At 45.0% G+C, this 24,190-nt stretch overlaps 8 protein-coding genes and 1 long non-coding RNA gene across 10 annotated transcripts in view; 4 read left to right on the top strand and 5 right to left on the bottom strand.

Annotated features, from left to right (window-relative positions):
- Nucleotides 1–1,802, bottom strand: part of LOC6595661 (dynein heavy chain 7, axonemal) — a 28,361-nt gene extending 26,559 nt beyond the window's left edge. The window contains exon 1 of the mRNA XM_026988117.1: nt 1,570–1,802. The gene's annotated coding sequence lies outside the window, so the exon portion shown is untranslated. The remainder of the gene's footprint in view (nt 1–1,569) is intronic.
- LOC6595383 lies at nt 212–1,074 on the top strand. Its single transcript, XM_002020750.2, has one exon. It carries the CDS (start codon nt 225–227, stop codon nt 966–968), a length of 744 nt encoding a protein of 247 aa, XP_002020786.1. The 5' UTR covers nt 212–224; the 3' UTR covers nt 969–1,074.
- A 404-nt stretch (nt 1,803–2,206) lies between the features above and the next one.
- LOC6595384 (villin-like protein quail) lies at nt 2,207–14,213 on the top strand. Of its 2 annotated transcripts, none has more exons than XM_026988869.1 (7): nt 2,207–2,574; nt 11,117–11,326; nt 11,384–11,586; nt 11,649–12,561; nt 12,629–13,648; nt 13,702–13,902; nt 13,966–14,213. In XM_026988869.1, exons 1-7 carry the CDS (start codon nt 2,548–2,550, stop codon nt 14,077–14,079), a joined length of 2,688 nt encoding a protein of 895 aa, XP_026844670.1. In that variant the 5' UTR covers nt 2,207–2,547; the 3' UTR covers nt 14,080–14,213. The 2 variants fall into 2 exon arrangements, with proteins under 2 accessions (XP_026844670.1, XP_026844669.1); XM_026988868.1 differs by lacking the exon at nt 2,207–2,574 and adding an exon at nt 8,224–8,464.
- Nucleotides 14,145–14,638, bottom strand: LOC113565767. Its single transcript, XR_003408778.1, has 2 exons — nt 14,388–14,638; nt 14,145–14,317 (listed from the first exon to the last, which is right to left on the bottom strand). It is a non-coding gene; the product is annotated as an uncharacterized LOC113565767 (long non-coding RNA).
- Nucleotides 14,639–14,990: 352 nt separating this feature from the next.
- Nucleotides 14,991–15,400, bottom strand: LOC113565687. Its single transcript, XM_026988480.1, has 2 exons — nt 15,202–15,400; nt 14,991–15,077 (listed from the first exon to the last, which is right to left on the bottom strand). The coding sequence occupies exons 1-2, from the start codon at nt 15,260–15,262 to the stop codon at nt 15,046–15,048; spliced, it is 93 nt and encodes a 30-aa protein (XP_026844281.1). The 5' UTR covers nt 15,263–15,400; the 3' UTR covers nt 14,991–15,045.
- Nucleotides 15,401–15,489: 89 nt separating this feature from the next.
- Nucleotides 15,490–16,512, bottom strand: LOC6595385 (mitochondrial inner membrane protease ATP23 homolog). The gene is made up of 2 exons (XM_002020752.2): nt 15,814–16,512; nt 15,490–15,744 (listed from the first exon to the last, which is right to left on the bottom strand). Exons 1-2 carry the CDS (start codon nt 16,477–16,479, stop codon nt 15,544–15,546), a joined length of 867 nt encoding a protein of 288 aa, XP_002020788.1. The 5' UTR covers nt 16,480–16,512; the 3' UTR covers nt 15,490–15,543.
- Nucleotides 16,513–17,218: 706 nt separating this feature from the next.
- Nucleotides 17,219–19,254, top strand: LOC6595386 (glucosidase 2 subunit beta). The gene is made up of 2 exons (XM_002020753.2): nt 17,219–18,293; nt 18,365–19,254. The coding sequence occupies exons 1-2, from the start codon at nt 17,276–17,278 to the stop codon at nt 19,000–19,002; spliced, it is 1,656 nt and encodes a 551-aa protein (XP_002020789.1). The 5' UTR covers nt 17,219–17,275; the 3' UTR covers nt 19,003–19,254.
- LOC6595387 (ragulator complex protein LAMTOR3 homolog) lies at nt 19,229–19,790 on the bottom strand. Its single transcript, XM_002020754.2, has 2 exons — nt 19,706–19,790; nt 19,229–19,635 (listed from the first exon to the last, which is right to left on the bottom strand). The coding sequence occupies exons 1-2, from the start codon at nt 19,747–19,749 to the stop codon at nt 19,293–19,295; spliced, it is 387 nt and encodes a 128-aa protein (XP_002020790.1). The 5' UTR covers nt 19,750–19,790; the 3' UTR covers nt 19,229–19,292.
- A 173-nt stretch (nt 19,791–19,963) lies between these two features.
- Nucleotides 19,964–22,459, top strand: LOC6595388 (conserved oligomeric Golgi complex subunit 5). The gene is made up of 3 exons (XM_002020755.2): nt 19,964–20,626; nt 20,681–21,763; nt 21,820–22,459. The coding sequence occupies exons 1-3, from the start codon at nt 20,021–20,023 to the stop codon at nt 22,396–22,398; spliced, it is 2,268 nt and encodes a 755-aa protein (XP_002020791.1). The 5' UTR covers nt 19,964–20,020; the 3' UTR covers nt 22,399–22,459.
- Nucleotides 22,460–24,190: the final 1,731 nt, after the last annotated feature.

Raw genomic sequence — 24,190 nt, 5'->3', positions numbered from 1 at the left:
AAGAATTCCATGGCTGGATAAAGTTGGATACGATTCTATGCAATATAATAGCGTTGTGTCATTTGCCATTTGTGTCATTGCCAGCTTGAATCTGAAGCGTATTTCGCAACATTTTTTCCGAAATGTCAAATTTTTTCAGTCGGGTACGATTTCTTTCACATTTCATTTAGTCTGCTCGAACTGAAAGATAAAATTACGCATAATTTACGAGAAATACGAAAAATATGGACCTAGAATCGTTTCGCTCAAAGTATAGCGATCTAACAGTCACCGCTTTGCCTCCTGGCGGAAAGAAGAAGGAATCAACGAAGGCCAACGAAGAGGACATCAAGATGGCAACTGTGGAGGAAAAACCGCCACGCGTTGAGATTACTCGTGTATCATCTGGTAATGGCACTGCATACGGACCCCCCACATCAACTTTTTTAGGCGGTTCCTCATCGTCCTCTGCTGGCGGACCAGCACACGGACCTAGCTCTGGAGTATTTGCATCGAACCACCGCGGCGGTTCTATATTGGAACCATCCCCATCGACCCCTGCTGACGGGTCTGGCTCCTTGCGCACCCGATCGCGGCAGCAGACTGCCGCCGCCTTGGCCTACGCCTGCGAGTACAAGCAGGTGATGGCTAAACTGGATTACACGAAGTTCATGCAGGCCAAGCTGAAGCAGCTGTCCGCATCGCAGGGCCAAAATAACGCCGGAGCAGCTCACAATAGTGTGATGACATCGGAGAAAATCGTCGTTGCCGACGAGGATGTCCAAGGGAACATTGTGGACACATTTGACAATCTTGTGTCCGTTGTGGGGAAGATGAAGGCCGTTTTGAACCCCACCGTCATGGGGATGCGGTTCGCCTCGGAGCGTATGCTGCATGAGATAACCAATGCCCGTGTCGTGGTCAAGACGGGTCAAATAATTCTAAAGCGCGAAGAACTGGATACTTCAGTTACTCCCTCCGACGAGTGACGTCATCCGGTGCAGGTTCACCGCCACTCGTTTTACGACATTTTTCAGTGAGTGCCATACTAAAAGAACAATAAAACAATAACAAAACGCGGGGAGTTCTGGGAACCCTCAGTCAGCACATGAAAAGAGTTTGGTTTGTGTATAGATGGTAATGTCTCTGGAGCGCAGTGGCCGGCATTTTGACACTAGCGAGCAGCGGAGCGCAAAACTTGTCCCTCATGAATGGTTTATTTTGTAAGGGGAATTGGGTTGGGGTCGCCTCCATGGTACCCTTGGTTGGAGTGGTATTCCATTCCAAATGTAGATACCTAGCTTATATTGGTCTCTTGTTTTGCATACATTCACAACAGACATTCCTACAGCTGTTATAACATAAGAATCTGCTAAAATCGCTGAAATTAGTGTTCGCAGCCGTCGAAGAATTGAAGCACTATTTGTGACAGCATTCGATAATCAACTGGACGCATATAAACATACGTATCTCTCACTCTTACTGCATTGTTTTCACATAAAGGCTGTCTCTGCTTCAGCAGCTAGTCTAATGTCATACAGGGTGGTAGGGGCACAAGGTGGCAGGGCAGCGGCAGAAATGTTGACTTACCTCATTGGGGGCATATTTTAGGCAAAAATAGTGCCACGCTTCTTCGACTTTCTTTAAGTGTAGTGCCATACTACCACAATGCCAAATATCGATGGGCAGGGATACGATTACACGTTTACTGCACTCCTGAAAAACGCATAAATTTCAACAAAAGCAAGCCGAAACTTTTCACAAAAGTACACTTAACTTTGCATTCCACTTGCCTAATATACCCACTGCCCGGCCACATCCGCACCTGGAAAGGGTCACCACTCCACTCACTGACGCCAGCGTCGTTGCCCCAGCCTGCTGCCTTGCCATGCGATCGCGCCGCTTCAATTGAAGTTTTCCAGTTCGGGGGCTTCAGTCGTAAGCCGACTTTTCACGGGGTTAAAGCCAGATCTGTAGCGACCGGATCGCACGCACAGTACTAATACCTGGCTTCACTTCACTCCTGCGCGGGAACAGCTGCGCTGCCTTATTTACCGCTGGCTTTTGCTTCCGGTTTGCAAATACATACGTAATTCGGGTTAATTTGTTTGGAAAGTGCGGCAAATAGTTTTTGAGTTTTTCATATTTTTGCAAGCCACAAAAAGTTATTAACGAAACGCCGGGCGGTAATTGCAGAGTGAAAAAACAAAACACAAACAGACTCCCGGGCTCTTTCACTCTTTGGTGTGTTTCCCAGTCTCTCTCTCTCGGCTAAACGGTAAACTGCCAGAAGTGGCCAGAGCGAATAAGGAAAAAGACGACAAAAGCAAAGTGGGAGAAGAAGGCGCCGAAAGCAAATCAGCGAAAACAGCCAAATAGAGCGCGCAGCCAGCAGAAGAAGGTGACAGCAATAAACGAAGCAAATGTGTAAGTGCGAAACAATTAAAATTGTTTGATTTAAAGTTGCAAAGCGCCGGCGCAAGAGTACAAGAAAACCGAAGCTGCATTAGTGTTGCTGCATATCGCAGAGATCTGCGTCGCGGGAGCCGCAACAAATTGGACAACAAAATGCCGCCGTTTAATTTCATCAAGCAGGTGAGGAGTGTGAACAGGTAGCATTTAAATGTTTGGTGTGAACAGTAGCACTTAAATGTTTCAATTTGCATTTTGCATACGAGTGTGCGCGCATACGAGTGTGTGGATGCATTTATTGCGCGTCAAGTCGCATGTCAACATGGAAAATTAATTAACCTTTATGTGGTCACTAGATTAACAGACATTTGTTGGCAAACTGCAACGATGATTGCAGTGGGTATCGATACCAAGAAATATCCCAACAAAATGTTTTCTATCTAATTTCATTGGAAAAACTATGTTAGTTTATGAGTGTAATGCAAATTAGCATAGAAAATGTATTAACCTTTATGTTGTAACTAGAATAAGACGCCTTGGTAAGACTGGCAGATGACTGATTACACGCATGAATATGTGTGTAGGTTCCGATACCAAGCTCATCCATGGAGTAATATGTTTTCCCAGCTAAACGCAGTGGAAATACTAGATTCTATTAGGATTTTGATATTGATCCAGCATTTTGCGAGCATTCCAGATTCAGACTTGACAGAAACAATCGCCCTCTGTAGATTCGTACAGTCAGCCAGTACAAGAAAGCATCTGCGCAGAGAAACGTTGCTTCTGTCCAGATCAGGAAAAACTAGGTAAACTCTTGCCCCCTATAGAATGCCCCATGGCTCAAAAGACCCCGTTATGGTTCAAAGTGTCTGTTTGTGAAATCTCCTTCCGAAAATTACTTCTGGTATGCAAATAAAACTGGTATATATTTATGTTCCCATAGGGTCAGTCTGCGTACATCCTATGGAGGAAAATTGTTTTTATTTGATACATCTCAAGCTCAAGTTCTTTCTTTTCTGCGTATAGAAATCGTTTTGCAATTATGTACTATTTCATGATTACATCTCGCTATCGTTTCCACTGAAACTCCAACCAATTAATTAGAATACGCGTAGCACTAGTCTACCGATAAAAGTAGAACAGCACTGACAAACGAATGCGTCAAAGCCACGAAAGATAGTAGATAGAAGTTGACACATTATTCTCCACAATCAATCATAATGGATCCCAGTGAACGACAAGCGACAGACAAGAAACGTGTCTAATTGGCCGAAATTCAAAAGCAAATAATAGGGGAAACGAAGCCATAGGCTTGTCTGTGGATGTGAATCAGTTTGAATAGAAAACAGATTTATCCAAATCAGGGGCCCAGCTGGAGATGAAATAAGACAACCGAAAAGAGATTTTCTGTAATTAAGTTTGCCTCTTCAGATGCTCGGCTCACAGATGGCTTCCGGTGATTAAATGTCAGAAACAAGACCAACGGAGGTACCCCAGAACCACGAATAAACACACGGCATCCCATGCTGGGAACAAAGAAAGGAAAAGGCCCAAAACAAACCATAAAGGTGGGAACAATTTCTACGCAAACCCATACCATACCCATAAAGAATACCCCTGCCCCACCCCACCCATCGGAGCTTTCTTCTTTCTCCACTAATTTGAGGCACCACAAACATCGTTTGTCTGAGACTTGGTCCGATCTTGGACTTACCAAACAAATTCAAATGGGTCAACGGACAGTGTTTAAGAAGCTGCAGACCAACCCGGGGGGGAATACTATGATTATATTACGAGTGGTTTTTGGGGGCTCTGCCTAATGAATTTCCAAGCATTAAGGCAACATTTTGTTTAATTTTCGTGGCTTTTCCTCACCGTGTGATAATTAAGATGAATGACCCCGAGTCTATGGCTGGTTAGAAAGTTATTGCACCACATTTTATGGATAGTTCGGGCTCCACATTTTGGGGCTTATCTCATCTCAAGAGCAGCTGAACCCGAACCGAGAGTCTGGCCTGGCCCATACATATTTGCATTTTTTAGTATTTAACGCGAGGTTAATTGCATGTTAACCAACAGTTAAATAACAGTTATTCGTGCAGCTGCCGCGTTTGTTTATGGCCCCCAAAATGTTCATCCAAAATTGTTCAGCTTCCATCGCAATTGTTGTCCCGGCCTTTTCTCCGCAATTGTCTCTTTCTTTTTTTTTAATGAAGAAATTATTTTGAACTTTTCGTGTTACTCCGTGGCTTCACCCACACCTCTGCCAATGGCCTCTGGCGTGGGAAGCTGTCGACTGCGACTGACTACCGCGTCTCGTTTTATTCACTCGATGCCAGATCGTTATTACGAATGGCAAAGGAAATCCAAGCCAAACAAAAAGTACAGCTAAAAAACCAACATTTGCGGCGGCAATTTTGTGAAATTTCGCAGGAAAATCCATTCGGGCTTCGCCTTTCAAAATCCATTTTGATTAATGATCGCCATTTGTTCCATGTTATCATCGTTAATTAACCATTTATTAATGCTAAATCAAATGCATCGCCAGCCCAAACACCTGTTATTGTTATTGATATTGCCGTTTTGCTTTACCATTCTACATGGCCGCAGTGTTTTGTCAGTGGCCTCATAAAAGGCCACCAGACGGGGAAACAGCGACGTGGCCATTGGATGCACTTCGAAGAATTTTTAAGATTGAACAGATAATTTATACATATGCATAAGTAATGCCACAGTTCCATTCTTATCATTCAGGGTTTACTCGTGAATGCGGTACGTTTTTGTCGAGGCACTCGATATTTCGAATGTGCCGAATGGTCGGTCTATGAGAAATTTTCACAGCGAATCCACGACATTTGAAAAATGTGTCTATATGTATCCTATGATGTATGTTCCCAAAAACACATTCCCAAAACTATTTATATTTGATCAATTGCTGATACGCTTTCTACGTTGCAGGCAAATCTTCCTACAAACCTATCACTACCCCAGTCCCAGTCCCAGTCCCAAAGGAAGAGCATCCCATTCCCATGACGGAGAACACCATATTTTGTAAAGTCAGCTGGCTTTGTGGTCTGGAATCGCTGGCAATTAATGTGGGCTGCTGTTTTCCAGCCCGAAGACCGGCCGACGAAGACAAACTGCAAAAAGAAGCTGCAGCAGCAGCATGTTTGCCATAGTTTTGCCATCTTCAGAGCCAGAGTCTGCTGCATCTTCCATGGCTAATGAAAAGACAGCAAAAGAGCATCAGAGACTCGCGGCAGGGAAGGGGAGGCAGAAACAAATCGGCACAATCACCGCTAGCGGGGATCCATCCAATCCAGCAGACGGAGAAGGAATACTGAAAAAGAAATAAAGCAGTCTGAAGCGGTACATTGCTGGCCCGTTTCCCGGTTGCAGCTTGCAGTTTGCAGCTACAGATGTGGCAAATGCCACAAGTCAATGTTGCATTGTGCCTGCTTTGTGTGCTGGCTTTTTTATTAGTCTCAAAGTTTACGTAAATGTCGCGTGTGTTGTGCCACAGACAAACACACACAAAACGCTCTTAATGGGCTTGGGGTTTCACAGCAAACAATCAAACTGTTTCAGGCGTTCGCCTTTTGTGTTCGCCTTTTATTTGGTAAAAGGAAAAGTCAATTGTTTGGACGGGGCGTCGTTTGTCTTTTGCAAGTTGACGTGTGTAATTATCATAAATTTTAAAATTGTAAAATTGCATTTCCATCCATGCTAAAAGTCGCACATTTTCAGTCAGTCCTGGAAAATGCTCTTTGCATTTCGAATCGTATCTCACATTTCGCAATCCGCAATCCGCATTTTACATTTACATTTTTACATTTGCTTTCATTTTTTCCAGTTCACGCCTCAACCTCAACGGTTGATTGAACTTGTCAGAGATTTTGAGTCGGAAAAACATGAGGCATGGTTCATGACGGAGAAAGAAAGAGTTACCTGCGATTGTTTTGGTTTTTGTTTTGTGTTTTGAAAGGCACTGCATTGTCTGTTGCCCCGAGATACTGATACTTACAGTGTTCTCCCGTCAGCCTGGAAGGAGGGCCCATTAGTGTCGTTCACGCTTTGGAAGACACACACTTTGGAAAACCATTACCATACATTTTCGGGGGCCTTCACAGAGATGAACACACAAGTACAAGTACAAGTCCAAGTATGAAAATGTTGAACAAATCACTGGCAAAATACTCGTAGTTGGTCGAAATAATTTGACTACTTTCCTCGCTCGACTCCAATTGAGGCCCGTTGGCTGTTAATGATTGTGCCACACAAATGCCACAATCCGCCTGTCTGCCACTCAAAACATAAATCATAAAAGTGAAGACTCAAGGCAGTCAAGCGAGGCAGCAGTTGACAAAAGGCAGAAGGAGGAAACCCACGAGATGCAAATCGACGGACGGGTGTCTGCTGCATCGATGTTTGACGCTTCCCTCCCTCTCTCTCTTTGTGCTTGATTGCCTCTAGAGAATGTCAATGCAACATCGGAGTGTGGATGGAGACAGCTAGGCAAGAAAATAAAGCAGGCGAGTTTCAGAAGTAGAAGATGGGATACTCTTTGAAGGAGGAACCCACTAAAACTCGTGGAAATACTATGTGGAAATATTAGTTACAGTAGGAAATGGAAAACATTCTCGTACATTGAAATGTTTTCAGTGAACACTCTTCCAGGGAATGTCTGAGAATGGGTCTACAAAATTTAACCACCTTTCTTCTTCAGAAGAAGTGGAAGCCCACTTATTCCAGGAATACACTGGAGTATAATTTTATAGCTAAATATCGTATAACAACATTTTGCACCAATTGATAGCATCATTCCTATTCCACACTAAAGTTTGAGTAGGTACCAATTGTACCAATGGAATATCTTGAAATATTCATATACATGATGCGTATTTGCATATAGATCAAAATCTACACTTACAAAATCTACATATTTCACCCCAAGACGAATACTCTCAAGCCCTAGATCCTCCTCTTGTGGTCACTCAACCGAAAGAAGTAGAAAATCGTTTAAAGAACCCAAGTAACCGACTCATAAAGACTAGTGTGTCTGTCCACACATGGCTAATGGAAAGAATTAGCAAAAGACCAGCAAAGAATTTGCTTAGACCCTTTTGCCAACTCTTCCGTGTGGCCTTTTGCCCGCAGCCAAGTTCCAAGTTCCGTTGGCTTAACGCTGGCCCAGACCCAAACCCAAACCCAACCCCAACCCCAGACTCGGAGCCCCGCAACTTGGCTCAAACCGGGGTGGCAGGCGACAGTAAACCGCAACAAAATGCGCTGCGCTTTCTGCTTTTCTTCATTTCGCAGTCTCGGACAGCGAGAGACAGAGGCCACCGACAATATAACTGATAATTTTCATTCATGTTCCAGTACCGAAGTCACAGCCGATTTCTGAGTCACAGTCACCGCTTCCCACCTGTTCGGCCGCTCGGGGCCCCTCTCGAATGCGGCTGCTCTGCTGCTGGCCCGGCCATAAACTTGGAGTGCCGCATTTTGCGTCGACCAGTCTGCATTTGGCTTTCTGCCTAGCAAGTCGTGCAGCCACATCTTGAAGATCTACGTCTACGGGTATTCGCGTCTGATCAGAACTCTGAACCGGGGAAAAGGCTCTCCACGCGAGTGAGTGCGCTCTCAGATCGGCCATAGGCCAGGGCACTAAGCTCAGGAAAATCGAATCGAATGGGATTTTCTTTTACTGTCTTTTCGATTCTTTATCGGATCTATCGTAAAATTTGTTGATTCAAAATTTTCAAAGTCAGATAAAATACAAAAAATACAGAATTCTGAGTTGTGTGGTGCTGTGCTTCGTGAAATTTCTATTGATCGCTTTCGATCGATCGGTCGGTCGGTGTCCGTCGCGACATTCGCTTTTCAAAAGGATTTCACTTTGAGCTCGCTGCCAACAGAGCCGGCAATTGGAATTGCCATCAATTTGTGAGCCAAAACTAGTTCAAGGCTGCCTCCGATCGTCTCCGAGCAACAGTTCCAATCTGCAAGCTTCTTCTCTGGGTCGGTCTTCGGTCTGTCCAAAATGGAGCTATCGCTGTCACCAAAAGAAACGGTAACTACAGGCTTTTCATTATGCATACAACAGTCCAGTCTTCCCTTGTCTCTCTCTCTCTCTCTCTCTCTCTTTGCATTCGTTCACTCTTTTACATTTTCCTCCGTCTTCCATTGCGTCGTGGGTCTGTTTTAGCCAGTTTTCCGTTTTCCAGCTGTTAATTACGAGCTGACAATTATTTGTTTGGCCATTACCATCATTTTGGTTCCTGATTATGATGCTCATATCTTTGGAGATCTATAGTAGAGATTGGAGAACAGGAATTGAATGATGATATCTGTATTTTATGAGGAGATTATTGTATTATTGAGCTTTGATTGGGTTTTCACTTTTATCTTTACATTTTCTGTAGCTTTACCGATTTTTTTGTATTAATGAACATTGAGCTCTGAGTAGAACAGGAACAAGGCATTTGTATTTTATTATGTCTATAGCTGATCTGTCTATAACACATTTAATTTCCATAATAGTCTGTAAGCTTTCACATGGTTTCATAATTCCTTTACTACATTATTACAACCATCAAAACCCATGTTTTTGCGGAGGCCCACCTACACCTACATTCTTCTCTTGTATCCGATTTATTTTATTTATGACTCTACCTGCAGTGTCCCTATGTTTGCAAGATTGTAGATACTAAAAGATTCCGCGATTTCCCTTTCATTATGGACTCACTTTACATTGACTTTAGGCATCTTTCCAAACAAAAATTTAACTTTGCTTTGAACTTTCTTGTTTTTTTCTTCCTTTTTCATACAACGCATCTTCTAAAGCAAGCAATTAACCATTTTAGGGTTCATTTCTCAAACTAATGGCTTGTATTCCTCTTCAGAGATCTATGAGAATATTATATTAAATTGTTGGCATTCTGCTGAGAACATTTCTTGGACGCTGGGCATCAACCAAACTTTCATGGCTTTCCATGCAGATGTCGCTAATTGGTGGCTGTGAAAGTCTCTCTTTGGGGGCAATGTCTTCGCAAAGACAAAAGCAACAAAAAATATACCTATAATTTCCTATATGTATCTGGAAGAAAGAGATTCCGTTGTACCAGTTTTTGTGGTTGTGGTGCCATGACAAATGTCGTTTAGCTGTCAACACACGCAGTGCAGATCGATCAATCTTGATGATGATCGTTGGAAAACCTGGTTAACCCATCCACAGCCCCCACCCAAAGCAATCCATCCCGAGTTATTTTCCCATTTGCAGACAATAATTAAAATGTTTCCATGCTGCACATTTTATACATTGCTTATTTATGAGAAGCGAACGACAAGATGCGTGGGCCGAAGGCATTGATACCCTTGCAAGATCAAACATTGCACAGAGCATCAACTTGTATCATGTGCAATGCTTAAGCCAGATAAACACACATTTTATAAATGCACATGACTGCTACGAAACGGCTGCCATCCCTTCGTTCTCCACATCGGAATACCCTCTCCTAGAGTATAACACAAACTAAAGCCAACAATTATGATTGTGATTTTCATGAAATGTCGCTATGGTGGGGCAGAATTCACTGCCAGGCGGAGCATGAACTTGTTTTTGGTCTCTGAACACGAGAGCTGTAATCAAATGATTGTGGCTTAGAGGTGTACCCCCAAATGGAATGGTGGTTCAGAGTCAAAGCATTAATTACTCAACGGCCACCTAATGACCCCCAACCGTTAGCCAAGATCGAGATGAAAATGCAGACGCCCCAAACCCCAAAACCCCAGCCCAGCCCCCAGTGCTCTCAACCACTTTCCACTTAGCTGCGTTCCATAAATACAATAAAACAACAAAAATTAATCTTCGAAACAAAAACTGGCCTGAAACCGCACCATAGACGCCGGCCGCCGCGCACCACACAAATGTGGTTCAGTTTTCACTATCACTTGGCCACCAGCTCTCAAAGATGCAGAGGAGAGGCAATCGGACGCAATCTGTTCAGCCGCCAGATGCAGAGCACTTCCCCAAGACCTGTCCAAGTGGGTTGTTATTGTCGGGTTTTCTTTTCTTTTGGTGTGGTGCGGAGTGGCGTGGTGTGCAGATCCTTGGCGTCTGTTTTGAGGCTTTTTCGAAAATTGTCTCATGTCAGTGACAATTGGAGGCCATTTGAAAGGTGTTTTAATGTCGATCGAAAATGCTGTTCGAGTGGCCCGTCATCCCAGGCATTGTCCACCTTTGGCGATGTGCGGTGAAAATATAGAATGGTAATTGCAGATGAAATTTCATCAAATCAAAACCTGCTCACATCGAAGAGAGTCGAGTAACGCTACGTGTTTGGGATTGAACTTCAAACTGAAGCAAGAAATAAGAGAAGTTTTAGTGAAGAGCTGAGACGAGTTCTGCGATCTAGCACGTTTGAATACATGTATATTATTTAAAGCGTACAAGATGTGAGACTTAAGATTTATATTTCCTTAGTGTTAACTGACAATTCCATCTAGTTATTTCGTCTTACTAAAAACTGAGCCAATTTCGAATGCATTATTATTTTAGAGCAGTATTGCAGCAAATATAAACCAGTAGGAACGTTTAAGTCCGTTCACGGGTATTTTTACGAGTGCTGCCGATGGCGAAAAAGAGTATACACCACTACAAACACTTCTAAATCGAATTTATAAAAACTGTATAAAATAAAACCCCTCTCTTAAATTTTTTTAGGAGGTCCGTCCGAACACCATACCGGATCCAAAAGTAGATGCCACCTTCCGTAGAGTGGCCAAAAATGCAATTACCTTTTCCTTGTGGAAAATTGATGAGGATCGCCTAGAGGCCGTTGCCCGTTCACAGTACGGAACGTTCTACGACAACAGCGCCTACATAATATACGCAGCCAATCTGGTGGGGCACTATGCCAATCATGAGACCATCGTAGGTAGCCCCAAATATCCACATTAATGGTCGTTCTAATAGGATTTTGCACTTTAGACACGCGAACAGAAGCCCAATGTGGTGCTGGAACGATACATACACTATTGGTTGGGCGGAAATGTCAGCGAACAGAATCGTTCCAATGTGATGCACAAGATTCAAGAGCTGGACTCGTATCTGGGCAATGCGGCGGCCATCTACCGCGAGACACAGAACCATGAGAGTCCGCGTTTTTTGTCCTATTTCAAAAAAGGATATGAGTAAGCCCATCTATGATAGAGATTCCCAGTCATAATGATCTCTAATCCCAAATCCCTTTCAGTATTCTTTCGGGAGCTTTGATCAACTCTCCACAGAGGCCACGCCTGTATCAGTTGCGTGCACGGAAATGGCTGCGTTCCATTGAGTTGGCCACCATCGAGTGGTCGCACTTTAACTCGGACTACATAATGGTTCTGCAAACGGAGACCACGACATTCGTCTGGATCGGACGTTCCAGTTCGGGCATCGAGCGGCGCGGCGCCTTGTCCTGGGTGCAGAGGCAGACTAGCGGCTGTCCCATTGTCATTGTGGATGATGGCTACGAACAGGCCATGACAGCGCCACAGAAGGAGCTGTGGAACGCACTGCTGCCGCTGCATAAGCGAATGGTCTGCCAGGCCAGCCAGCTGGTCACCGACTATACGGACTGCAGCAGCAACAAACTCCGCATCTACAAATGCAATCTGCGTGGACGTTTGCATCTGGATCAGTTGGATGTGGGCTTGCCGGCCAAGGATGATCTAAGCGATGCCCATGGGGTCTACCTATTGGATAACTATGGCCAGAGCGTTTGGCTCTGGGTGGGTGCCCAGGCCCCGCAGGCGGAAGCACTCTCAGCCATGGGCAATGGCCGTGCCTTTGTCAAGAAGAAGAAGTATCCGGACAACACTTTGGTGGTCCGCGTCGTAGAGGGCCATGAGCCGGTTGAGTTTAAGCGTCTGTTCTCCAACTGGTTGAATGTGTGGCAGGAGAATACACGTGGCCACAAGCCGGTGTCCACAAAGTTCGGCAAACTGGATGCCCATTCGCTGTGCGAGCGTCCCAAGATGGCAGCGGACACACAGCTGGTAGACGATGGCAGGGGAGAGCGAGTGGTGTATCGAGTGTTAGGAGACCAGGTGCAGGAGCTGCCAGTCTCAAAGACGGTGGTCTTCACCACCAATGCCAGCTATGTGGTCAAGTACAGTGTGCAGGTAAATATCCACTGCACTCCATTCTTAAATCAGCTTTGAAACTAGGACATTCTTTCTCCATCTGCAGTGCGCAACTGTTGTGCCGGCAGATCTGGCTTCGGTGGGAATTCAGAACATCATCTATCAGTGGAACGGCTCGGAGGCCTCGGCTGAATCCATTGCCACTGCGAATAAAATTGCCATGGTCGCATTTGAGGCGCTCAAGGAACCCGGAATGCTAGTCCAACTCTACGAGTTCGATGAGCCACCGCATTTCCTGCAGATCTTCGACGGCAAGCTCATCATCATGCGGGGACAGCGCAGCGACATACTGTACAGCAACAACAACAACGGGGACCTCAAGACCAATGTGATGCTAGAGACATTCCTGCTGAAGGTCTACGGAGACGCCAGCTACAATTCCAAGGCAGTGGAAGAGCACCCGCTCTCCTCGATCACCTCCAAAGATTGCTACGTGATCAAGACGAGCCATGTGTGGGTCTGGTGTGGCCAGAGCAGCACTGGAGATGCCCGCGAGATGGCCAAGTCGGTGGGTGCTCTCATGGGAGAGTACACCCTGATCCTCGAGGGCAAGGAGAGCAAAGAGTTCTGGCAGTCAGTGGCCATGTACTTCAACCAGGCACTCGTCATCAATGGCCATGTCAACTCCTGCGGTAGCAGCACCACCAGCAGCAGCAGTGGCGCCGGAAGCATGTGCAACGGAAGCTCCAACGGTGGCAACGTCTCCCCCATATTGAGCAACAATTGCTATCTCAACACTTGCGTGCCGTCTAAGCCAAGACCACCGGTGCAGCTGTTTCTTGTCTGGTGGCAGCAGAACTCCTTGCGCTACGAGGAGATCATTGGCTTTGAGCAGCAGGATCTCAGTGCGGATTGCACCTACATACTGGACACTGGCACCCTCACGTATGTCTGGCTGGGGGCCCAGGCCCAGCAGCAGGAAAAATACACGTCCATTGCACAGTGCTATGTCCAGAATGCCCCGTTCGGGCGACGCTCGGCCACAGCCTTGGCCGTGGTGCGGCAGTATCAGGAGCCAAATGTGTTTAAGGGCTTTTTCGAATCCTGGCAGAATAACTACGGAAAGGTAAGCTTTAGATATCTCAACTATTCCAGAAATAAAATCAGATTTTGTTGCAGAACTTCCTGTCCTACGAGCAAATGCGCAAGGAGCTGGGTAGCAGCACAGCTCCCAGTAATATTAGCGCAGTCAATGGCACCACTCCGCTCATTTTGGACGATAGACAAAAGGATTTTGATGGGCATAAGAAGTACCCATTGCCGGTGCTGACTCAGGAGATGGATATGCTGCCGTCCGAGATTAATCCGCTCAAGCGAGAGGTCTGTTCCAGTACTCAAATCAACCAGAAACATCCCCATTGAAACTTCCTTTTCTCCCTCCAGGTGCACCTCACTCATGATGATTTTGTTTCTGTTTTCAAAATGTCTTTCTACGATTTCGATGAGCTGCCCAAATGGAAGAAGACCGAGCTGAAAAAACAGTACAGATTGTTTTAAGTCAACGCGCCGATTGAGTGTATCCGTGTATCGAGTGCGCACTGTACATAATCCACATGAATGAATAGTAAAACATATTTGGAGCAATTTATGTTACATACTATACACACTTTACGTAGATATAATAAAGAAAACTCTTTGAATTTCACAAGAACGAGAAATATAAATCAAGTGAACTGCTAGAACCATCAGGTGGTTTCCACCTCCTCGGAATCCGGCTCATCCCCGCTGTCCGAACCTGGTCAAACAGAGAATTTCATCATTTCACAGATCGTAAATTTCCACACATTATAATCCCCACAACTTACTGGGAAACAAAAGCCCGAAAATGAACTCGAAAATTCCACCAAGTAGATCCCAAAACATTTTCGATCTGCTGTGCTCAACGTTTTGTAACTAAGTGCAAAGACATTACGGATCGGAAACGATTTTGAGTTTGATTTTGATTTCATGTGGCCCAGACCCCATTTAATGAGCCGCGACCAAAAACGGAAGAGTAATTCGGGCTTAATTCCTAGCCAAAGCGATTGCATGATCTAGGTCAATCATGGCCTATTGAAAAGCATTTAAGTGGTCATATCAAATTTATTTGTTTGGTTTCATCATGTTCTTCAGATTCAATTTCAATTTTAGTCGTAATAGTAATCACCAAAGTAATCCTCGTCCGCTTTAAGAAATAAGGTATTACTAATTACAATTCCAACTACAGTTAGAGATACTACGCAAATTACTCACTTATATCGGAGAAGAATAAATCGTTGAGGAAAGCCAGAAATATTTCAATAAGCTCACAGCAATCCATGGTGTATGATATAATTCTGGATACTTGCGGGATTTTGTATTTATAGTAGATAAACGTTGAAGGTTAATGCTTTGGATGACCATTATTAGGAGTAATTTAATAAATGTTATAATATTCATTTTAGCATTTTATTGTGGGACATTTTTATAATGATTCCTATCGCACTAAGAGTTGTAATCGTCATCGCTGCTTTCAGCTGGAAATTCAGAAATGTTTGGAAATGGTTTTAGTGTATGTCGAATCAGGAAAATCGAATGTTACTAGTGTTGATTTTATATATTACTTATCCAGTTCCTCTTCTCCTATATCCTCCAACTTACAGCCGAATAATACGTCTCCAATGAACTCCAATATCATTCCAATTATTTCACAATTCTCCATCACTTCGCCGTTATGATTTACAAACTTTTACTAAACCTTAGAGCCCTCAACAATGGTTTTATATACAATTTGGTCATACATTTGGCCTTATAGTATGTACTATATGTATATACGATTATCTGTTTTGAACTTGGTACATTTCCATGGCTAATCGTACATACTTCATTTAATGGCAATCCATTTCGCTATAAATACAATTATTTTGGTTCAGCATGATATTCCAAACGTTTAAAGATTAAAACATAGTTTTATTAAAAACAAACACATCCATTACAGCCATTTCAATAAACGTCATAGCCGTACATGGGTCCCTCCATGTAGGCTTTCTGTTGGTCCGTGGAATTGCGACGGATTCTTCTGCCGATGGGCTCTAGATCCGCATAGCACTTGGGAAAAACCCGCTCCACAGCCGCAATGGCATCTGATTTACTTATATTCCGCACAGCCAGCACAGAGGCCAAGGCCTTGGTCTTGACGCAGTTCTAGGGATCATAATAGATCAGGATAAAACGATTTTGCATACGAATTTACTTTGAAATTGATTCACCCACCTGATGCGCCTCTTTTACGTTAAAGGGTGAGGCATCGCCCTGGAACATGGCACTCAAAAAAGAGCAATGCGCCAGATTGGCCGCTCGGATCTCCGTACACGCCAGGTGATCTACATTTCGGAAGTCCAGATCGTTGTTGCAGTAATCGAACATGTGTATCATTTCATGCGTAAGCACGCCATGCACCATGCTTTTGTTCTTGGCCATATTCTGGCAGACCACAATCTGATTCAACTTTGGATCGTAGCCACCAGTCACGGAAGGATCACACACCTCGCAGGAGATGTGCCGACGCAGGTCGATGGGGCACCCGGAACTCTTCAGTGCTCCCATCATTAGTTTGACCAGTGGACCGTTCTTCACACACCAATAGACATTCTGTTCACATTTATAGCGATCAATGTTCTCCTGACCTTCCATACCAAAGAGGATGCGTGTCCACTTGGGCTTGAAGGTTACGCCGCGTCGCTCCGGATACAGATCATAGCCCCAATCCTTACTCTCATTGCTGGGCGTTTGGTCGTTGGAGAGGTTGGCGTCCTGAACATCCTGGGAATCGATTGCAACGACGGGTGGAGTTGGTGGCTTTGCCTTTGTGTCAGTGGGCGTTTCAATATCTATAGGCGTGGGCGCTTCTTTGGCCCACACTTTTGTCAGAAAATCCATAGTTTAGAGGATTTCTAAATCTCCAATTGGTTGAATAACAAACCGGCAGCTGATTTGGTCAGCGATACCAGACCGCTACAAAATTAAATAGAAGGGGCTTAAGAGTGCTAAGTTCGTTTTTCATCATACGCGGCGCTATATTGTTGTTGAGGAAACAAATTTGAGGAAAAAACAATCCAAGTAATCGCCGTAGCAGGAAAACAAGTCAAGCATTTAAAATACGCCAGTCAAGTAGAAAATTGATTCATTAATCGGATAAAATTATGCGGGCAGGGCTGAGAGATCTATCTAGCCAGTAATACTTGACGGAATATCAAAAACGAGGAATACGTATAATAGAAATTGAATTCATCAGTATATTTTAAAATGAGGCGGTATAATTTGGTATATTTCAGAGAGTCGGCACCAGTGCTGCCGACTTTTTATCGGAAAAATTGTGTTTCTAACTTGAAGAAAACGAAAAAAAGCTGAAAATTATTAAACCATTTATTATATTTGAAATCAATTTTGGAATATTTTCAACTTTAAGGTAATCCAAAATTTTGTTAATTAAATTTTAACGGAAAAAGGTTCTTTCTTTTTGTGTAACATGTGGCAAAATCAAAAGATCCAGAATTCCCGCTTCCCGCAATTCACAAATTTTTCCCGCATTTGGTCTTCACAAAAAGCCAGATCTAACGGGAAAAAAGCTTAATCGGCAGCACTGGTCGGCACTGCTGCCGGCATTTATTATAGCAAATACCACGTAAGATTACCATTCCACACTCATACATTAGTCCCAATCACACAAAGTAATATGCACCGTGCAATAAGCCAGCAGTTGTTAGCGATATTGGCAGCGATATTAGCTTTAAGTGTGATTCTGTGTGTAGCCACCGAAGTTCCACGCCCCCGCGGAGTATCTCTAATTAAGGCAGCGCTGTATCAGCCTCGAGGGGGCGACAATAGCTGGACCTGCTTGGATGGCAGCAAAACGATTCCTTTTGTACAGGTGAACGATGACTACTGCGACTGTCCCGACGGGAGCGATGAGCCAGGCACATCCGCCTGCGCGCAGGGCCAATTTCACTGCCTCAACAAGGGCCACGAGTCTGTGGACATTCCCAGCTCGCGTGTCCAGGATGGCGTGTGTGACTGCTGCGACGGCAGCGATGAGTCACAGGTGGTTGGGTGTGCAAACACCTGTGCGGAGTTGGGCGCTGCAGCTGCCATCCAGCGCAGGAATCAAGCAGAGCTCCACAGGCAGGGTGCTGAGAAGCGACTGGAGATGATTGCACGGGGTAGACAACTGAGAGCAGATAGGGAAACACGCCGAATGGAGCTGGAGCGACGTATTAAGGATCAGGAGGCTCTGAAATCCGAGAAGCAGCAGATTAAGATCAACGCCGAGGCCTTGGAAAGCGATGCTCTGGAGGTCTTCAAGGAGCAACAACGGGAGCTGGATGCGGATACCGTTCAGGCCGAAGAGGAACCCCAGCAAATGCGCCACGAAGCTTCGCTCAGCTTTGCGGTGTACGATATTAACAAAGATGGCTTCGTGGAGGTCACCGAACTGATGGTGGACATCAATCTCGACCGCGATCGCAACGGCGTGGTCACCGTAGAAGAGGCCAAGTACTTCTTGGATGAACGTGAGCGAGTGGATCTAGATGCCTTCGTCACCCTGGCCTGGCCACGCATCAAGCCCTTGAAAATGCTGGCCGAGGGTCTGTTCCAGCCCCCGCATGCGGAAGAGCAGGTTCCTCCAGTCGGAGAAGTGCCAGTTGAGGCGACCACTGAAGGAGTCCAGCCAACGCCGCCCCAGCCCACCGAAGGTAGGAAGATTTTCACTTGAAAATTATCACCATCGTTAGACATTTTTATCTAATCAGAATTAAATTTACAGAACAAGTCGACATGGAAGATAGCACGGATGGGGAGGCTGATGAAGAAGGCGACGAAGATCAGTACGATGACGAGGATGGAGACGTGGGTGTGGGGGAAGCCTCGCCGGAAGTGGAAGCTCCTGCACCGCCTATTTACGATCCAGAGACACAGCGTCTCGTAGAACAGGCCAATGAGGCCCGCAATGCCCTGGACGAGGTTGAGCGTAACATACGCGAGATCGAACAGGAAGTCAAGGAGATTGATGAGCAGAGTTCCAAAGACTACGGCCCGCAAGAAGAATGGGCAGTGCTGGACGGCGAATGCTATAACTTTGAGGATCGTGAATACGTTTACACTTTGTGTCCGTTCGACAGGGCCTCGCAGAAGCCCCGAAACGGTGGAGCCGAGACAACCCTCGGTCGCTGGGAACAATGGATTGGCGAGGGTTACAAGTACTCAAAGCAGAAATACGGCAATGGAGCCGCCTGCTGGAACGGCCCCCAGCGGTCGGCCATTATCGACATTAGATGCGCTCTGGAGCCACGTATCACGTCAGTTGGCGAGCCCAATCGCTGCGAGTACTACTTTGAGTTTGAGACACCAGCCGCCTGCGATAGCGAAGCTCAACAGGCGGAGAACGTGCACGACGAACTTTGAGAACACGATGGAACGCAAATGTGTCGATAGCCCGAAAAGATCAGAGATTTGAAGAGGATTGTATTTTAGTTGTAGAGAGTGGATTCTTTTGAAATATCATATTTGTCGCGATCATTCCCATGCTGAAAGGAGCGAGGGCGGCCAAGCGCGGGCGAACGTCATTAAGAAATATAGTGAAATCATTCAGTCTATGCATTTAAGCAAAACTTAAGAAAACATGTTTCAATTTGAATAAAGTGTAAACAGTTAGTATTTTTAAAAGATATTTTAGTTATTTAGTAAATCTGTGTCTATGCGTGTGTCTGTGACTCGGTGACGGCCTGCTTGATGTCCTCTAGATAGCCGTCCACCTGCTGCTCCAGGGCGAGAATGTGCCCCGTATTGCAGTTTTCCGCCCCAACAAAGGTCAGGATCAATGGCAGCTTGTTCATTTGGACCACTTGATAGTTGGAATACATCGATATGATGGTCTTGTTGCGACCCAAGCCCAGCTTGCTGGCCTGATCGCAGGCTGTCGTGAATGTGGGTATAAACGAGGGCATCAGGGCGAAATCCACATTCTTCTCCTGACCCACACGGAGGAGGGGAACGCCGTCACGATCTGTTATCTGTATGACGTGCAGCCCGCTGACCCTGCAGTGAGGAGAGGCGGATAATGATACATGTCGTTTCAGCAATGATACATTACTGATGCGGGACATACTTCTCCAGAAGGCCATTGAAGTACGTCTTAATGTCGTCCGACATGGATAATGAGCAAAATGGCGACGGAGAAGACTTAAAACTGTTAACTTAACTTTTTTTTCAACATTCACAGCTATTTACACAAAACAAACCAAGAAACAGCTGATCCAACTATCGATATACATTATACATATATAATATTTAATATATCGGTAAGAGACCGCGGACTGCTGCGTGGAAAATAGTTTTTTTTTTACTTTTCTTAAATTCTTAGCGTTCGAAAACGGGTTAAAGTAGTCATCTAGTAGTCCCTTAGCTTCAGGTAACTTCCACTATGGTGACAGGAGATCCCGGGGCCACAAAGCCCACATCTTCAGCCGGTTCAGATGATGACGACTACACATCATCCATGTCCCACCTCACCATCGGCCAGCAGATACAAGAGCTGTCCAAGCGGCTGCAAAACACCACTGAGGAACTGCATCAGCAAGTGCGTGACAAGCACGGAGCGCTGCTACAGCAGGCCACCCATGCAGGACGCTTTGATGCTGCTCTCAATACGCTAGCGGAGGAAGTGCAGCGGGTACGAGAGACCGGACATCGCCTCAAGGGCCAAGTGGATACGCAATACCAATTGGTGGAGAATCAAACTCAAGTGCTGGGTCGCCTTCATGATGTCAGCCATTTACTGCGCTCGGCCGGGACGCTTCTTGCCCTGACGGCCAAATTAAAGAGCACCAAAGATGTGCTACGTCAGGCGGAGCTCCATTTCGAGCTGGCGCAGCTAATAGATGACAAGGACCTGAAGGACATTGAGTTTGTGCAAAAGGAGCGTGCTTTTGTAATCAGCTCGGGCCAGAAGATTCGGAATCTAACGCAGATGCAGTTGGTTACTGGACTCCAGGAGCGCAATCAAAATCAAGTGGTTAATGCATTGAAGGTGGGTATTGAAACAGTATTGGTGGACCTGCAGATAATCATTGTTTAATTTTAGATCTTCATGAACTTCAATACACTGGAGAAATCCCTTGAGAACCTGTTGGCCACATTCATAGCCGACATGGAGCAATCCCTCAAGGAGTGTTTTGCCGGAAACGACATTTCGGTGCTCAACAAGTCGCCCACGCAAGGAACTGGCAGCTCCACGGTTAAACCTGCTGCATCCCGTGGCCCAGGCAAGACGCCACAGTTGACTACAACGCAAAATTTCCGAGCAAAATTCTGGAAATCTTTGCACTGGCTTCTGTACGACGAGCTCTACGAAAGTTGCACCCAGATCAAACTGCTCAAAGCGGCTCTGGAGCAGATTAATCAGTTTGGTTACACTTCCGAGTCCTCGGATCAATACATACCCCGGCGCTTTTGGCAGAAAGTGCAACAGTTGCTGCGAAAATCCTTCGATGAGTGCTCACAACATGTCACCCAGACCCTGCAGGAGGGTCTGTCCAAGTTGCTGACTTCGGCACGCGGCCTGGAGCAGCGTCTAAATGGAGAATTCAAGTTTGAGAACGAACTATTTGCTCCACTGGAGGTGGGCTACGTGAGCAAGTGCGCTGCCAACATGAAGGCTTGCCTGGCCGGCGTTGATTTGCCAGGAAATGAGACAGTGGACAACTTTATACGCGTGGCTTCCACTGAGCTGAGTGCTGCCTTGATTGATGGGCGTCTGACAAATTCGATAGCGAATGTCTTTATCGCCTGTGGCAAGGAACTGTGCACCAAACTGGAGGCGCAAATCAAATTAGGTGCCGACTCCAAGCAGGTGGTGGACCTGCCCAATCTTCAGCAGCAGCAGAATACTACGCTGGCAAATGTTCTGTATTACTACAAAGATTCAGTACGACGCATGCTGAGCGATCTGCAAGTGCAGTTCGAAAAGACCCCAGGAACGGCTAGGGACAATATTTTCCGCTCCCTGGAGCAGGCAGATTTGCTTATTGGAACCATTTTGCAGCAGATTATGGAATCAATCATTACAACTATAAGCATAATTATCCTGAGCATGCATCGTGAGCCGGGGCTAAACTCGGAGAGGCTGTCCACCACGGGTCCCTCAATGTACATGAAGGAATTGCAAGTGAGTAATCCTTAGATTTGTAATTTTCCTTCTGCTAAAAAATCGTTTGATTGAAGGAGTTTGTCAGCCGTTCCTGGTCGAATCACATTGCCCTTTTCGATGATAAGCCCATGACGACGAAATGTGGCCACGAGTTGGCAAAGCGTTGCATAGAGCTCTTCCTACACAATGTCTGCATTTTGCGTCCCCTGAGCAGAGCGGGAAGGCAGCGGCTAAAGCAGGATTGCCAGCATATGGATCAGGGTCTAAGGCCGCTCTGTGCCAATCTTGCCGAACTTGGCAAGCCCTCGCGACTTTTGCGCGCCATGTCTCTGCTTATCGTTCAGAGCCCGCAAGAGCTGGTGAAGCAAACGATCGGAGAAGATTCTCTGGTTCCCAGTTACATTGTGCTGCTGCTCCTATTTGGCCACGCCGGAGCGGACCTTCAGTCGCCACACACCACCGCCAATTGGTCAAATGAACGTCTGATCGAGTGGTTGGATGGACATACGGCGGAAAGGGAGAAATTGGAGCTGATATCGGGGGCACTACAAAGATATAGGGATAATGCCAGGCGCAAGAATATTCAACAATATGACGAGGTCTATCCCATGATGGTGGATTATTTTGAACAGGCCCTGAAGGCTATTCCATAATTATTCTTTATAGATCGTAAAATATTTAAAATAAATTATGTTCATAACACCCTTTTAAAAATCTCTTGAAATCACTTCATAAAATCAGCAGCAAGCAGGCAAGCACAACAAAAATGGAGGGTATCATTCAAAAAAGTGCCAGCCGGCTAGGAAAATTCAATAATGCAGACAAATGTATCCTTTTATATTATTAAGACTAAGCTATAAAGGAAAGCATGATATCATAATATATAGTGGATATATTTTTAAATATATCTTCCTTCACAGAGGACTTATGTACTTATGATTTCCCCCCGCCAGATGGTATCCTATCGTCATTCTTCGACCTGGCCATCGAAAACGACTATGGCAACCAAGGGAGGAGCTACGCGGCCTAGACTCTAAATAGATCTCTGTGTTGTTAGGTTTAAGGATATAGATAGTACGGGTAGATACAAATGTTTTCCATTTGTTTATTTATTAATACTAAGCAAAGTTATGATAAATACAAATGTTAAAAAATAATCCTTGCTGTATTCCGTTTCGGGGAAACTATCCCGATTAAAAAAAAGGCGTGGCCCAGATCGGTTCGCAAATAGCGCAAAAAACTAAATATAGTTGATTGAGGAAAATGTCCTTGATCCTTGATAAGGACTCCATTAACTCAGGGACATTTTTTCGATCACAGGAAAGTATCGCATGTCCAGATCGGGCAACAAATTGCCGAGAAATCTAAATATGTATGGTTTAGGTTTTTGGAGTCCTTACCGAAGGATAAAAGAAAATTTTTCTGATCATGGCGGGCCAATTCACCGCCGATCAGGCCTCAAATAACGGAGAAAACATAACGGGTTTGTAATTTATTATTTTTTAATATGTAGTTCAAGAAATCACCGATAGAGACGACACCGTACAAAAAAAAAACTCGCGTCAATTGGCTGGGAATACCAGAGGAACATAAATCAGCAGAAGGTAGCTGATTTCTTTAATTTTAAGTGCCCCAAAAGTATGCTACACTGTTTTTTGCATTTGCTACAGTTGCTTGCCACTGATTTCTGTTCGCCTGGTATTCCAGCCATTTGACGCGAGTTCTTTTTGTACGGTGTCGCCTCTATCGGTGACTTCTTGAACTACATATTAAAAATAAAAATTACAAAACCGTTATGTTTTCTCGGTTATTTGAGGCCCGAACGGGACATGCGACGGCTTCCTGTGATCGGAAAAATGCCCCTGATTTTAGGAAGTCCTTTTCAAGGACCAAGGATCAAGGATATTTTCTGCAGACATATATATCTTGTTTTCTCCCTTATTTGTGGCCCGATCGGGGCGTGTCATGGCTTCCTCTGATCGGAAAAATGTCCCTGATTTAATGGAGTCCTTATAAAGGACCAAGGATCAAGGATATTTTCTACAGACATATATATCTTGTTTTCTCCCTTATTTGTGGCCGTATCGGGGCGTGTCATTGCTTCCTGTGTTCGGAAAAATGTCCCTGATTTAATGGAGCCCTTATCAAGGATCAAGGATCAAGGATATTTTCTCCAGACATATATATCTTGCTTCCTCCCTTAGTTGTGGACCAATCGGGGCGTGTCATGGCTTTCGTGATCGGAAAAATGTCCCTGATTGTTATTTAAGGACTCCAACAACCCCAACCTTACATATATTTCATTTTTTCGTCTATTTTTTGGTAAAAATGTTGTTGGAAAAAATTTCCCTGATTTAATGGACCCTTATCAAGGATCAAGGAAACTTTCCTTAATAAAAAATATCAAATTTTCTCCGCTATCTGTGAACCGATCTGGGCGTGCCC

This window comes from Drosophila persimilis, unplaced genomic scaffold (genome assembly GCF_003286085.1).
Source record: "Drosophila persimilis strain 14011-0111.01,24,50 unplaced genomic scaffold, DperRS2 tig00000191-arrow-pilon, whole genome shotgun sequence".
NCBI lineage: Eukaryota > Metazoa > Arthropoda > Insecta > Diptera > Drosophilidae > Drosophila > Drosophila persimilis.
The sequence above is the reverse complement of the archived record's forward strand: the minus strand, read 5'-3'. Positions and strand labels throughout refer to the sequence as shown.